The 11869-nt window shown below is 50.2% G+C and overlaps 2 protein-coding genes across 2 annotated transcripts; both read right to left on the reverse strand.

Moving 5' to 3' along the window:
- Positions 1 to 59: 59 nt before the first annotated feature.
- Positions 60 to 2821, reverse strand: BO79DRAFT_233502 (Zn(II)2Cys6 transcription factor; the record flags this gene model as incomplete). The annotated part of the gene is made up of 7 exons (XM_025684289.1): positions 60 to 476; positions 535 to 1050; positions 1140 to 1319; positions 1387 to 1976; positions 2043 to 2163; positions 2357 to 2436; positions 2563 to 2821. 7 exons carry the CDS (start codon positions 2819 to 2821, stop codon positions 60 to 62), a joined length of 2163 nt encoding a protein of 720 aa, XP_025534080.1.
- A 2406-nt stretch (positions 2822 to 5227) lies between these two features.
- BO79DRAFT_161340 (ECM29 family proteasome component) lies at positions 5228 to 11787 on the reverse strand (the record flags this gene model as incomplete). The annotated part of the gene is made up of 5 exons (XM_025679017.1): positions 5228 to 5686; positions 5737 to 5770; positions 5944 to 6143; positions 6220 to 11117; positions 11622 to 11787. The coding sequence occupies 5 exons, from the start codon at positions 11785 to 11787 to the stop codon at positions 5228 to 5230; spliced, it is 5757 nt and encodes a 1918-aa protein (XP_025534081.1).
- Positions 11788 to 11869: the final 82 nt, after the last annotated feature.

Below are 11869 nucleotides of genomic sequence, written 5' to 3' on the forward strand. Positions count from 1 at the left end.
TCCTACAACTCCAGCTCCAAAGTCCCCCGAGAGAACTCGCAAACTTATGCCGAAATGAATCAACCGTAGTTGACTAAAGGTCGCCCATGCTCGGCCAGCACCTCCGCCCATTCGACCTCCAGCGCATGGCCTCCACGCTGAGAATGCTGGATTTGCCGTTCAAAAAATACCTGCAACATCTGACATGTTGTAGCCGAATTATACCCAATTTCGCCCTCCTCTAGGTTGGATAGTAGCTCCAAGGCCATCATTTTCAGCCCACTTGTTGGAGCCACAGCGCCCGCCAGGAATATGGGAAAGGCAATGAATCGCCGGTCTCCTGCTCGCCCCTTCTCCACGATCCCCGATACGATCTGTAAGATTCGCATCGCGTGGTGGTGAATCTCCTCGTCTGAGGCAGCCCCAGACTCCAATCGCTGTCCTGCCCAGAGACTGGTCGAGGAGAAGAGCAGGCTGGTGTGATACAGAATAGCAAGCTAGATGGTACAGCCGTTAACACCACGCGCCCGGGTGAAGCGAAGAGGACTGACTAACCGGCTGCAACAGACTCTGCGACTGTTCTGAAAGACTAATTTGATTCTGGTACAAGTACCCAACCTCCTGCTGGCCCCATAGCCTTATGAGCACATCACGTACTTCCCTTAGTTCCTGTCGCCGCGAGCCCAAGTAGTTGTTTAGGTAAGACTCTTTGGCATCCCGCGTCTCAACGGCGAGGAGTCCGATTCGGATGGCTAATGTAAAGGTGTCGTAATATAATCGCAGGATCAGAGGTAAGCTGTTATCAGCGTGTGGATATTCCGAGTCACTGGGCCTAACTGCACAACACAGCGACTGCAAGTCTAGTAGCAGCTGATTGTCGAGAACGGCGCGGACAAACTCCCCCGTGCCTGCACCGCTGAACAGCGCATATAGATCCACGTGGCATACCCACCAAGCGATGCAAGGGAATCGTTCAGCCCCCGGAATTGATTGCCGCAGCAAGGCCAAATGAAGCAGCCGAGAGACGTGATGTGACCAGAGGTTTGAACCACCGGGGTTGGCGGCCACAACCTAGCGAATTCAGCGCTAAACCCACGTGATTTGTACGCAACGCCTTAGGCGCGAGCATGAGGAGGAAAGGGATGGTCCGAAAGACTCACCTCATAAACAAGCATCAGAAAATGTGTCAGATACAGAGCATCGGACAAGAGGTCTTCATTGCAGAGACTACCATGGGAAAGAGCGGCAACCCGATCGTAGTAATATGAGGCATCGATGTGATGGCCACCCCCGTGGCGAACCAGACTGAGAGCGGATAGAGCCATCATTGTATGGTATAGCTAGAAAATTTAGAGATTAGATTTCAGACAAATTTATCCGACACCCAAAATGGCAAGTATTACGCACAGGAGGGAAGTTTGACGCCTCACGTTCAAACACAGTCGCATCCAGACCATTGATGTTGAGAAGGCCAGTGCATGGAAGGAGCTGGAAACACACGAACTGACGAAAATGTTCGAGAAGAAGCATTTGCGAATAACTGGGTTCGGCGCTTTCCTGCATATGCTGTACACCGGTAGCCGGATAGTCCGGGATCAATTCCGATACCGAAGGTGCAGATAATGAGAAGCTTCCCTGGTCTGATTCAGGTGATTGAGAGGTACTTCTTCTGTCTGGGTACAAGTGTCTTCGTGCAGACTTGAAGCTCTTCAATACAACGACATTTGGTCCATGGACCCAATTGTCATCTTCGATCGGGGGATTACTGCCACTAGCGTTTTCGAGCAGAGCATCGTTCCCAGAGTCTTGTTCAGAGTCCGCGTCTGCATACTCAGGCAGTCGAGAGAAACTCTCTGGGATGGCTATCACATGGTAAGTTCCAGGTACCGCTGCTTGCGCCTTTCTCTCACGCTCTTCATCTGATGTGAGTGTCGCGAAGGGCGGGAGTAAGTCGCATGTAGCTGGAGGCACGCTAATTTTCCGCGAAGTGACTGTCGCTGAGACGAAAAACCATGAATTTATTAGACACAATCCAAGGGTAAAAGAGGGTTACGGCTGCTCACGGTCCCAAACCACGTTTCCCGCGGTCCTAACATCCGGCATGCGCTCCCTTACGCGACGGGTATCATCTCGAAAGCACAATCGTGGTTGGTAGTCACAGACATGGCCCAGACGAGCACATTGCTGGATCGGATCAGGTCAGCATGGAACAGCGCAGCGCTCACATTGGCTCTGGATGAAGCACATTACACTGAGGGTGAACTTCGTCGCACTTGACTGGATTGCGCGTTAGTGAGTATATCGTCGCATTGGAGCAGGCAGAAGAAAAAGCCCTTGCAGAGGTGTGACTGTCTCTTCGGGAAACCCAAGCACTCACCTTTGCGGCTCTACTTCCAAACAAGGCAAAACAAGTTAGCATCTCGCTGTACGGAACGTCGGATATCACGGCATTTGCTTCTGACACGGGAGGATGGGCTCACTCTACACGTCCTAGGAGGGTAAGATGACATTAGAGATACCCACAGAACGGGAAATTAAGGCTTTTTCCGCGCCAGCGGACATACCAGCAACCAGTTCGGGAACGGGGTGGGAAGCGCAGTCGGTGCTGGCGGACCGAAACCTTCTTGGGCGTCGGAGGGTCCAAGCCGGCGCTGGGGCTCACCAGACAACTCTTGGGGGCAATGATAGGCAATCTTAGAGGCTGCTTCCTGGAAGACCGACCAGAACGGGTTGTCATCGATATACTGCCGGCTGCCATGGAAGAAGTCGCTTTTAGGGCTAACGCTGGGAATGACGCATCAACAAGAGATGTCTGGATGGTGACGGGAGCGTAGGCACCCATACTCTATAGGCTTCCTAGGCTATATAATGTGTGGAGTCTATGGGAGATTGAGAAAGAAGACAGAGCAACTGAGTGCATCAAAAGGAAGAAGAAAGTATAAGAAAAAAGAGGTTGAAAAATAAGTGGAGGGAGGATGCCAGTCGGGTGACTATAGATGAAGAGAAACAACCATGTTCGGTAAGTCAAGAGGCAAATGGGCTGGGGGCCACGGATGAAGATAAACGAAATCGGAAGTAGTGTCGTTTATGCATCCTTAAAAGGGATTATCTATAGGGTGGAGCGAATAATGGAGGCTGAAAAAAACAATGGGGGGGAAAAAGGAAAAAAAAAAAAGTCTAAAGAGAAAGAAGAGAAGGGGGAAAAACGGGAACGAAAGATAGGAGTGGGAATCTGGAGTCTGGAGTCTGCAGAGCTGTCCAGAAAAGTAGTAGTTCGTGAGGAGGGCGAGAGAAAGGGAAAGATAGGATCAGGTACAAGACGGAGCTGATGCAGAAACGCCATGGAAAAAAAAAAAAAATAAAATAAAAATAAGAATAAAATTAAAATGGAATAAAAGAGGCGTTCTCAAGATCATCAGCCAGCCCTGTCCACAGTGGCGGTTCCGATGGGATTAGACAGGGTGAAAGGCGAACTGCGAACAGGCGAATGGAGAGGCAGCAGCCCAACTGCCACCTTGACGCGAATGGCGTGTTTGTCTGTGGGTGATCCCAGGGAGAACTGAGGTAAAAGGGAGAGGGGAAACAACCCCCGGGATGGATGTGGTTAGGCCCGTATCTTAGGCGAAGAGACTTGGTTCCAATGAAGGCCCTAGGATACAGAATCTACTAAGTACTAAGGAAGTAGTACTCGACTATCCTAGACCATGGATTGCAGATGCCAACCATGTGGCAGCGAGGGTTGAAGGAAAGAAGATTTGAAATAAAGCCCGCCGGGGCCGAGAGAAGAGGACCAGACCAGTCATGCTAGCCAGAGCAAAGTTGCTACCAAGGATGCTGATGGGACGATGCTTTTTCTTCCTCAACTTTGAGGGTCAACATCTCCTTCCTGGCATCCAATTAGGTCCAGGAACCTTTCAAGTGGAGTAGTACTAACCATGATCTACTTCATGACACACATGTCTCGCAGCTTGTCTTCTGTTTACGATTAATTGATTGATTGATCGATACGTTCCCTCCGTGAGCACTGGGCAGGCTATAGTCGCGACCTGAATATAGACCAGGGCCCACGGTTCAGGCTGGATTTTGGGGGAGGGGAAAGGCGTCAGGTGAGTTCGGCCACGCCGATATATACGGGGGGCCGTGAACGAGTCATGATGGCTCTGTCTCATCTGGTCAGGTTTGGGTCGGTATCGGACGATGCATCCACTTTGAGATTCGCGAAGCCACGATGGGTGCAAGCTCCGGACTGGACTTGGAACATTTCTAACCCAATCCTTGGTAGGTTCACGTCTTATTTTTCGGGGCCGAGCCACGCTGGGTGGCTGCCAGAAGGATGCTAGCCAGACAAGTGGATGTATCTATATTCAAATAGTGGCAGTTGAGAAAAGTGGGAAGAGCTGAAAGCGCATCCACCCAACCTTACCAACCTTAATGGCGGGGGAGTAAGTAGTTAGTAGTAAGGACTTACTAACTACTTTGTAGATAGTTCCCCTGGCTTGGTCCTGATCCGTCGGATGGATGGATGGACGGCTTTCAATGCCGGCTAGGAAGTTACTACTACTTCCTAGTAACTTACATTACGCGATGAGAAGGCGTACGGGCCACGTAACAACCGGCGTATGCTCGGTCTACATACAGCAGATATTACCATGAATTACCAAGATGCGTCTGTACCAATAGCCGGTGCTAACCCAGGTGAGTCTAGCCTTGCTCTGCTAGACGCGCCTGGGCCAATCTAGATTCCTCGGGCTTGCCCGCAACCACGCTCAGTTGCTGCGAATTGAAAGCAAACAAGATCCCCCGTCACCGCTTCCTCTCTCTTTCTTACTCCTTTCATCCAGTCCCTCAGATTTGTCCATGGGACGGACATCCCATTCTCCGGTCAGTGGTGGCTTGGACGAAGGATGATTGGTTAGGCGCAGGTCTGCATTACGCTACAAAGGCAAGTTAAGGTTGGGTATTATGCACCTTGGCTATAATCTAGATATCTATCTCTCTGATTTATTGTAAGTCCTCCGGCGCTTCTGCCCAAACGACACCCTTACAACCGCTCCCCGCCCCTTTCCTGTGCATGCCTCCTGATTGGGACGGGCACCGGGCACATTCAGGAATGGCTCGGGTTCCTGACAATACCCAGTAGAGGTACGGACTAAGGTGGATGATACACATACAGTACTAGAAAGTCCCATGATCAATCTTCCGACTCTGAGACATTCTTTCCCCCGCATACGTACCCATGTCACAGGAATCATTGCAGATGGACGAGTGCCCGATCCAAGATCTGTCGCACTGGCCCCGATCTTTCCTCTTCCCGCCAGCTTTTCACCAGTTTCTGGATGGCCTGATCGATCGGGAGTTCCGTCTGCTTGCAGAGCTCAAAGTATGCGACAGCCGCTTGGGCGCGTTCAGCTCGAACGGCTTCAACGGAAAGGTCTATCTCATGGGCGAAGATCTCTACTGTTAGCGCCGCCAAGGACTCCTGGGGCCCACGGCGATCGGGTTCGCCACTCCGGTCCGATGCCCACGCCCCGATTTGGTCAAAGACTGCGCGCAGCTCCCGGTACAATGTAACCTGCACGTTTCTGCCCCCATGGCCCACTAGGATTCTGTGCAACACCGGTCTTGACTCATCCAGATGTCCGTGGAGGGCTTGATTTCCGTTAGCATATTGATGATTGGGTGGAGATGCTAATTGCAGGGGAACCCACTCTTTGCTGAAGTATGCGATGCAAAACTGAGGCATTGTAAGATGCATACCACACAAGCCGCCAACGTGTCGTCCAGGGTTTGTCTGCAGAGGTAATCAGCAACTGCCGTGTATCCTCGCCGAGTCACACGAGAATATCTCTCGGATTTATTTCCGCCAACATATCAGACCAATCAAAAGTAACCCCGAGAACAGAGGGATGAGTAGAAAGGAAACGCGTGGACTGAGAGCATACGAGATACAGACAGGGAACATACTTCGGCTTTTGATCCTTGCCTGAATCCACATCCATTGGATCTCCTTGATCTTCAACATCATCCAGCACGTGGGTGACAATGGCAATAGCGTTTGACATCAGATCCAAGTCTTTGCGTGCTTGAGCCACTCCGCCAAGAGCAGTAAGCGCATGGGGGCGATATGCAGGGTTATTCCGCTTCGCTTCTCTGATAGTGATAGTCTAGAAGGGAACAATTTCACCGGCAGTCAGAGAGCGGCCCATCGAAGTTTCAAATGTTTCGGAGGAAAAGGCCTACCTTCATTGTTTCTCCAAGCGTTGGCTTCTCTTGCCATAATTTCTTCGCCTGGCCCGAGAACTTCACAAACGCTTCTAACACAACTTCTTTGCCCTCCCACGTTTTCCCGGCCACAGCTCTCTCCAGCACAGGCCAAACATACTCGCTTGTCGAGAGATCAATTTCCGAGTCCAGCGACATGATGGCCTTTGCAAGCCCCAAAGCTGCCGTATGCTTAATGGCCCACCGGGCCGATTCTAAATTGCTGGACACCAAGTCGGTAATTTCCTTGATGTAGAGAGACACCGTGCGGTTGCCTCCGACATTATCCTGCCACGTCTTCTCGAACACCTCTCTGACGTGCTCATCCAAGTCACATTTGGACACAAATATGAATGGCAGTGCAGCCGTAGCGAAGGCCATAAACCGGTCATTAGACAACTTCGAAGCAGCTTGTAAAATCTCGGCTGAAATGGCCCGCTGATTAGAGTCTTCGGCGGTCATGTATAGTTCTTTGGCATGTTCGATTGTCTTAAGCACTCGATTATCCGAGGCGAGACGCAGGAGATAGCCAATAGATGTACAGTAGGATGCACTGACGGTGTCATTGCGATCCACCACGAATTTGCCGAGGAGCTGTATGAAACGATCTGCATAGGGACGGAAGAGCATGGACCGCATGCTTAAAAGGACCAAAACCCGGCTACAGCCAACCTTAGATGGAAGCCCAACGGCCGAGCGTAACACACCTTCAAGCCTCGTGGCAAACTCTTTCATACTCTCTTCATCCAGCATGTCTATGAGGTACCTTTCAATCACTTCCATCATGGGAGATGTTCGAATGCTGGACAATCTCATTTTGTCGATATCTTGGCCTGTCAGACCATACTTATCGGCGTTTAGATGAACGTAGTTGACTGCTTGAGGCTCCAGTGAACTCAAAGAATTCAGAAACTGTTCCATCATGTGGGGTATGAACGGCCGCAATGGTCCGCCTGGGCTTTTTCGGATCATTTGAATCAGGGCTCCGATGGCAAATCCTTGGACCTCCTCAACACCGGATTCCATGCCCTTATCACTCAATAGGAATGGGATAGCGCTTCGTAGCATGGTTTCAGCTCGCTTGGTATCAGTGTTGCTTGTCTCCAATGTGCGGATAATCGCATTGGTAATCGTCTGGCAAAGCTTCAATGCTGAAGCTCGAACGGTCTCCTTAATATCATCTAAAAGCTTGAAGGCCTTGGTAAAGATTTCATCCATGTACTGCGCGTACTTTTCGGGCTGACGGCCCTGGATTAGATCGGCGATTGCAGTACAACTTGCCTGCCGAACCCTCCATTCCCGACCCGCCAAGAGGCTCCTCAACAGATCATTCATGATCTCATCAAAATGGGTCTCAATAACTTCCATCGGGTCCTTGACCAAGGCCTTCCAGATGGTATTCATGGACCGCTGAACATTGGGGTTAGGGTCGAAACGGTAGCGAAATAGCTTAGGATAAATCTTAGGGTTCTTCGCCAGGTAACCGTTGACGCTCGAGTCAGAAAAGATACTGCTGATGCCCATTTTGCTGAAGGCCGCACGACTCGACCAGAGGGCATTATTCGAAGCTAAGGACATGAAGCGATATACAAGGGTTGGGTCACCGGCTTCGGATGCGAGGTTCATGATGTCTTTGTAGGTATTGACCGAGGAACCACCACCAGTAGGGAGAGCCCCGGGTTCGAACAGCTCTGTATTTTGGCTGACCCTGCCACCCGCGAGTGTTGAATTGTTCTCGGTGAAGGAGTTGACCAGGTCACGCACTAAATCGTCTTTCAGGCTTTGGTCGCCCATGCCATAAACGAGGCTTAACCCCTGTGCACCAGTTTCCTGTACCACCTCGTCTCGGTCAACGAGCAGGCTGCTAAATGAGCTTTGGCATTGACGCAGACGATCTTGCATGAGGGATAGATGACCGCAGTTTTTGACCAGACTCAATAACCAAATAGCAGATGCCCTTTTAAGCGACGGTTTTGGTGCGCCACATTTGGCAATAATTGTGTCAGCCACATCCGCAAGCACTTGTTCCGGCACATATGAGTCTGGCGACTCTGAGTCTACATCGAATTCCAGAACCAATGATTTGGAGTTCCAACCAGCCGCAGCATTGCTTAGCGCTTCACCGACTGTGAAATGTATCTCAGGGCTGCGGATTTCATGTAGACCATAGAGGGCTTCCGTTAGGGTACTGAAATGTGAATCACCAGGGTCCTCCTTCGGAAAGATCAGAGAGAGGAGCCCCAGTGCCATTATGGCCACTTCGCTTTCGGCCTTTGCATCTCGTACGAGAACGTCTCTGATGGCTTTCCATTCCATATCAGAAAGAATAGAAGGAAACAGAATCTTGGAGAGACTGAGTTGTCCAATTGCTAGCTGGGCGGAACGTCGAAGAAGTGAGTCGCGCGCGTTTTCGATCATGTCACGGATCGTATGAACGAAATGATCCACATGGACGTTTGGCACCTTGGCTATCATATTACGGAATGCAAGTCTGCTCAGCATATATGATAGTGCTAATACTGCTCCTCGAACCCTAAGTGCACCCTCGCCAACTGCAGTTTTCCATGGCGTTATGCACTCTGAACACTCCACAACCAGTGACATGAGGTCATTATCAGGGAGGGCAGGATGAGAGGCTAGGATTCCAATTGCGCGGGCAGCCATGGCCTGGATGTCTTGGTCGTTGCTCTTCAATGGGGTTCGCAGCACTAGTGTCTGCGGGACCACCGCCTCCACTATGTCGTTCGAGGCTAAAGAGCATATACTGACGAAATACTTTCCACATTGCTGCAGTCCCTCCCGGCTCTCACGGGTAAGGCCGGCCAAAGCGCTGTTCAAAAACAGAACAACCCCTTCTTTGTTGATAGCCCGAAGATAATGTCTAAGAGAGGACCTTGCGTGTTCGTCGGATGTAAGCATCACGTCAAGTTTAGTGTCCCAGTCTTGGTCGACCTCTATGGTGGAATTAGAAGCAGAGAGTGCCTCCCAGAGCAGTATGTTCCTGATGAACGCTATAATGGAAGCAAACGCGTGCTTATAGGGACCCGATACAATTTCCGATGCAGAAAAACCAGATACTCCATTTGAGGCTGCCGACCCAAGTATGAAGCGAGTAAGTTCTGAAAACTTTGGGAAGTCATACCACATAGAATCTTTTCTGGCTATGGCCGAGTGGCTATCGTTTGAAGGACTCAAAAGTCGGTTCCAGAATGGATGTAGACCTTTCTTGCCTTCCTCCATAACTTCCTGTTTGTTTTCTGACCCGCGCGCGATCGCCATGAGATCTATCCAGCGGGCGACAACATCGTGGTATGGCAAGAATCTGTTGGCAAAACGTACAGCAGCGTACTGAGGACCGCGAACGACAGCGAACCCGCTAGCTGGATCTTCTCCTCCAGGGTAGTTATTCATCTGCCGAATCAGAAAAGGCCGCAGTTGGTCTTGGAAGTCACTGTCCCAGCTATCTATTGAAGAGTTGAGTATGCTTCCCAAGGCTTGTTCAATGCTCACAAATATCTGGGAGCTGGAATCATCGGAGCTCAAGGAAGCAAACAGCCATTGAATGAGATCAAAGCCAGAGAGACCTTCCTGCCCATTGTACAATTTAAAATTGGTTTTGGGAACCAAAATACCGATGCTTTCGTACGCAAGACCCCGTAGACTCAGATCTGTACTTGGAAGTCTTTGCCCGCTGGCCGCTGGACTCGGCCATCCTTGAGACTGTATGAAATCTCTCAAGCCTGCTATGAGCTTGGGTGCCACTTCATCCAGGTCAGATGGAGAACCCATTTTAACAACCCACGTAGTGAAGTTGAATATTTGTGTTCTCAACTTCGAGGCCAACAGTCCTTGTGATGACCTTGCAGCATCTGATAGAAGGCCTTCTTCAATCACCCGCATAACACTCACTCTATCCTTTGTCGCTCTGATCGATTTTCCAAGGAAAATCAGGATTCTGGTCTGCAAAGCAGGTCGCGCCGGAGGTGCGCCATCAGGCGTCCCGGCTCCAAAATACAAGCCATAAAGTTGTTGCACAACCTCTGCCGCCTCCATGTCCGGAATAAATCTTTTCAGAGTTTCTTCGCCAAGATCGGAGAGACGGGAGTTTGCATCTGCAGACGCTATGAGAGCAGGTAAGAATCGCTCTGTGTCGCTGAAAGCTCCACTAGCCAAGAATCTTAGAGCATTGACTTTGGTTTCTGTCAGATTCAGACCACCTTCTGCAGAAGGATTCCATGTTTCTGATATCGAGGCGTCCTTGTTCAAAAATGTATAATCTGCAGGAGACAACCCGGGACAAGTCGGCGAGCTCTTATCTGCGGGAGCAAGGAGCAGCAATTTCTCAAACCATTTCGATAGAAATTGCGTATCTTGGCCGGACAGACCTAGTCGAGTCTTGAGCTGTAAATCATCATCGCTGCCCTTTGGCGGTAGCTTAAGCAAGGGCAGAAGCCGCAGGACCAGGTTAAATACCACGGCGGCTTGATTGACAGATGTCCCGATCTCAGAAATTCCCTGGAGCAAGGGAAGCAGGATTTCGACTCTTGCATCTGAGCCCAGACGATCAATACCTTGTTGAAGGTAAATCAAGTCGAAATGCCGGATGAGCTGGGACTTTTGCTCTTTGAACTGCTTCAGCAAAGCCGTGACCGGCAGTTTGATAGACGGTGCTTGGACTCTAGTGTTGACATGCTGGCAAACTGCAATCACTTTATTGCGAACAGCAAGACTTTCAGATCCCAGCTTCAATAAGAGGGGAGGTAGGTATGTATTAAGCAGGGTTTCCAGTTTGGCATCGGTATCCGCCAGCGCAACCCGGAGCTCAACCTTGGATATCAAGCTCAACTCGCGAGCTTCGGAGCTTGCTGGCGTAGTGTCTGTAGCCATGAAAATTGAGGTTATGTCTAAAGAAGAGAAAGATCACCACATTGATGTATTTTTGGTTCTGCAGTAGGTCTATAAAGCTTCCTCAGGGGTATGATGGGGGGTAATGAGTAAAAGAGGTTCTTGGGTCTGAGCTCAAGGCAGGCGATCCAACGTCACCCCCGCCAACCCGAGGCCACGATAACATCCCGATTGGGAAGACAGTATCCACATTAGTCATCATCCGGGGCTCAGGTACCGCGTGTAACGGAGATGTACGATGGTATCTATGCCTAAGGTGTCTCGGGACATTGCCTAATGTGGAGCACATCTAACTAACCTATATCGGAGGATGTAATGACGAAGGTAAGCCAAACATTACATTTTATGGAATAGAGGTAGATAAGCAAAGTTTAAATGACATGAGCCACACTAAGTGATTCGTATAATACAGTCATCATCTTTCGCTGAAGGTCAAGCGTGGGCAATAGCCGCCCTTCTCTGTTCAGCTGCCTCACCCCTCAAGAACCTTGCAACTTCACCTCCGGCGTTGGCCAGATGACCATTTGTGGGTTTGTTCTGGCTCGAATTACCAAAAAGACACTGCCATAGATCATCTTTCTTCACCATTTCACCTCCTGATGCCCCGCCGGCCATTAACTTGGACAGTGCTGCATCTTGCATCTCTAAAGAGTTAGCCGAATCAATGGCAGTTTCGGTGAGATTGGGTATTGATGTTCCATTGTCCGAGGTACTAGCGAGCTGT

Source organism: Aspergillus costaricaensis, assembly GCF_003184835.1.
Source record: "Aspergillus costaricaensis CBS 115574 unplaced genomic scaffold BO79scaffold_60, whole genome shotgun sequence".
In the NCBI taxonomy this organism is placed as follows: Eukaryota; Fungi; Ascomycota; class Eurotiomycetes; order Eurotiales; family Aspergillaceae; genus Aspergillus; species Aspergillus costaricensis.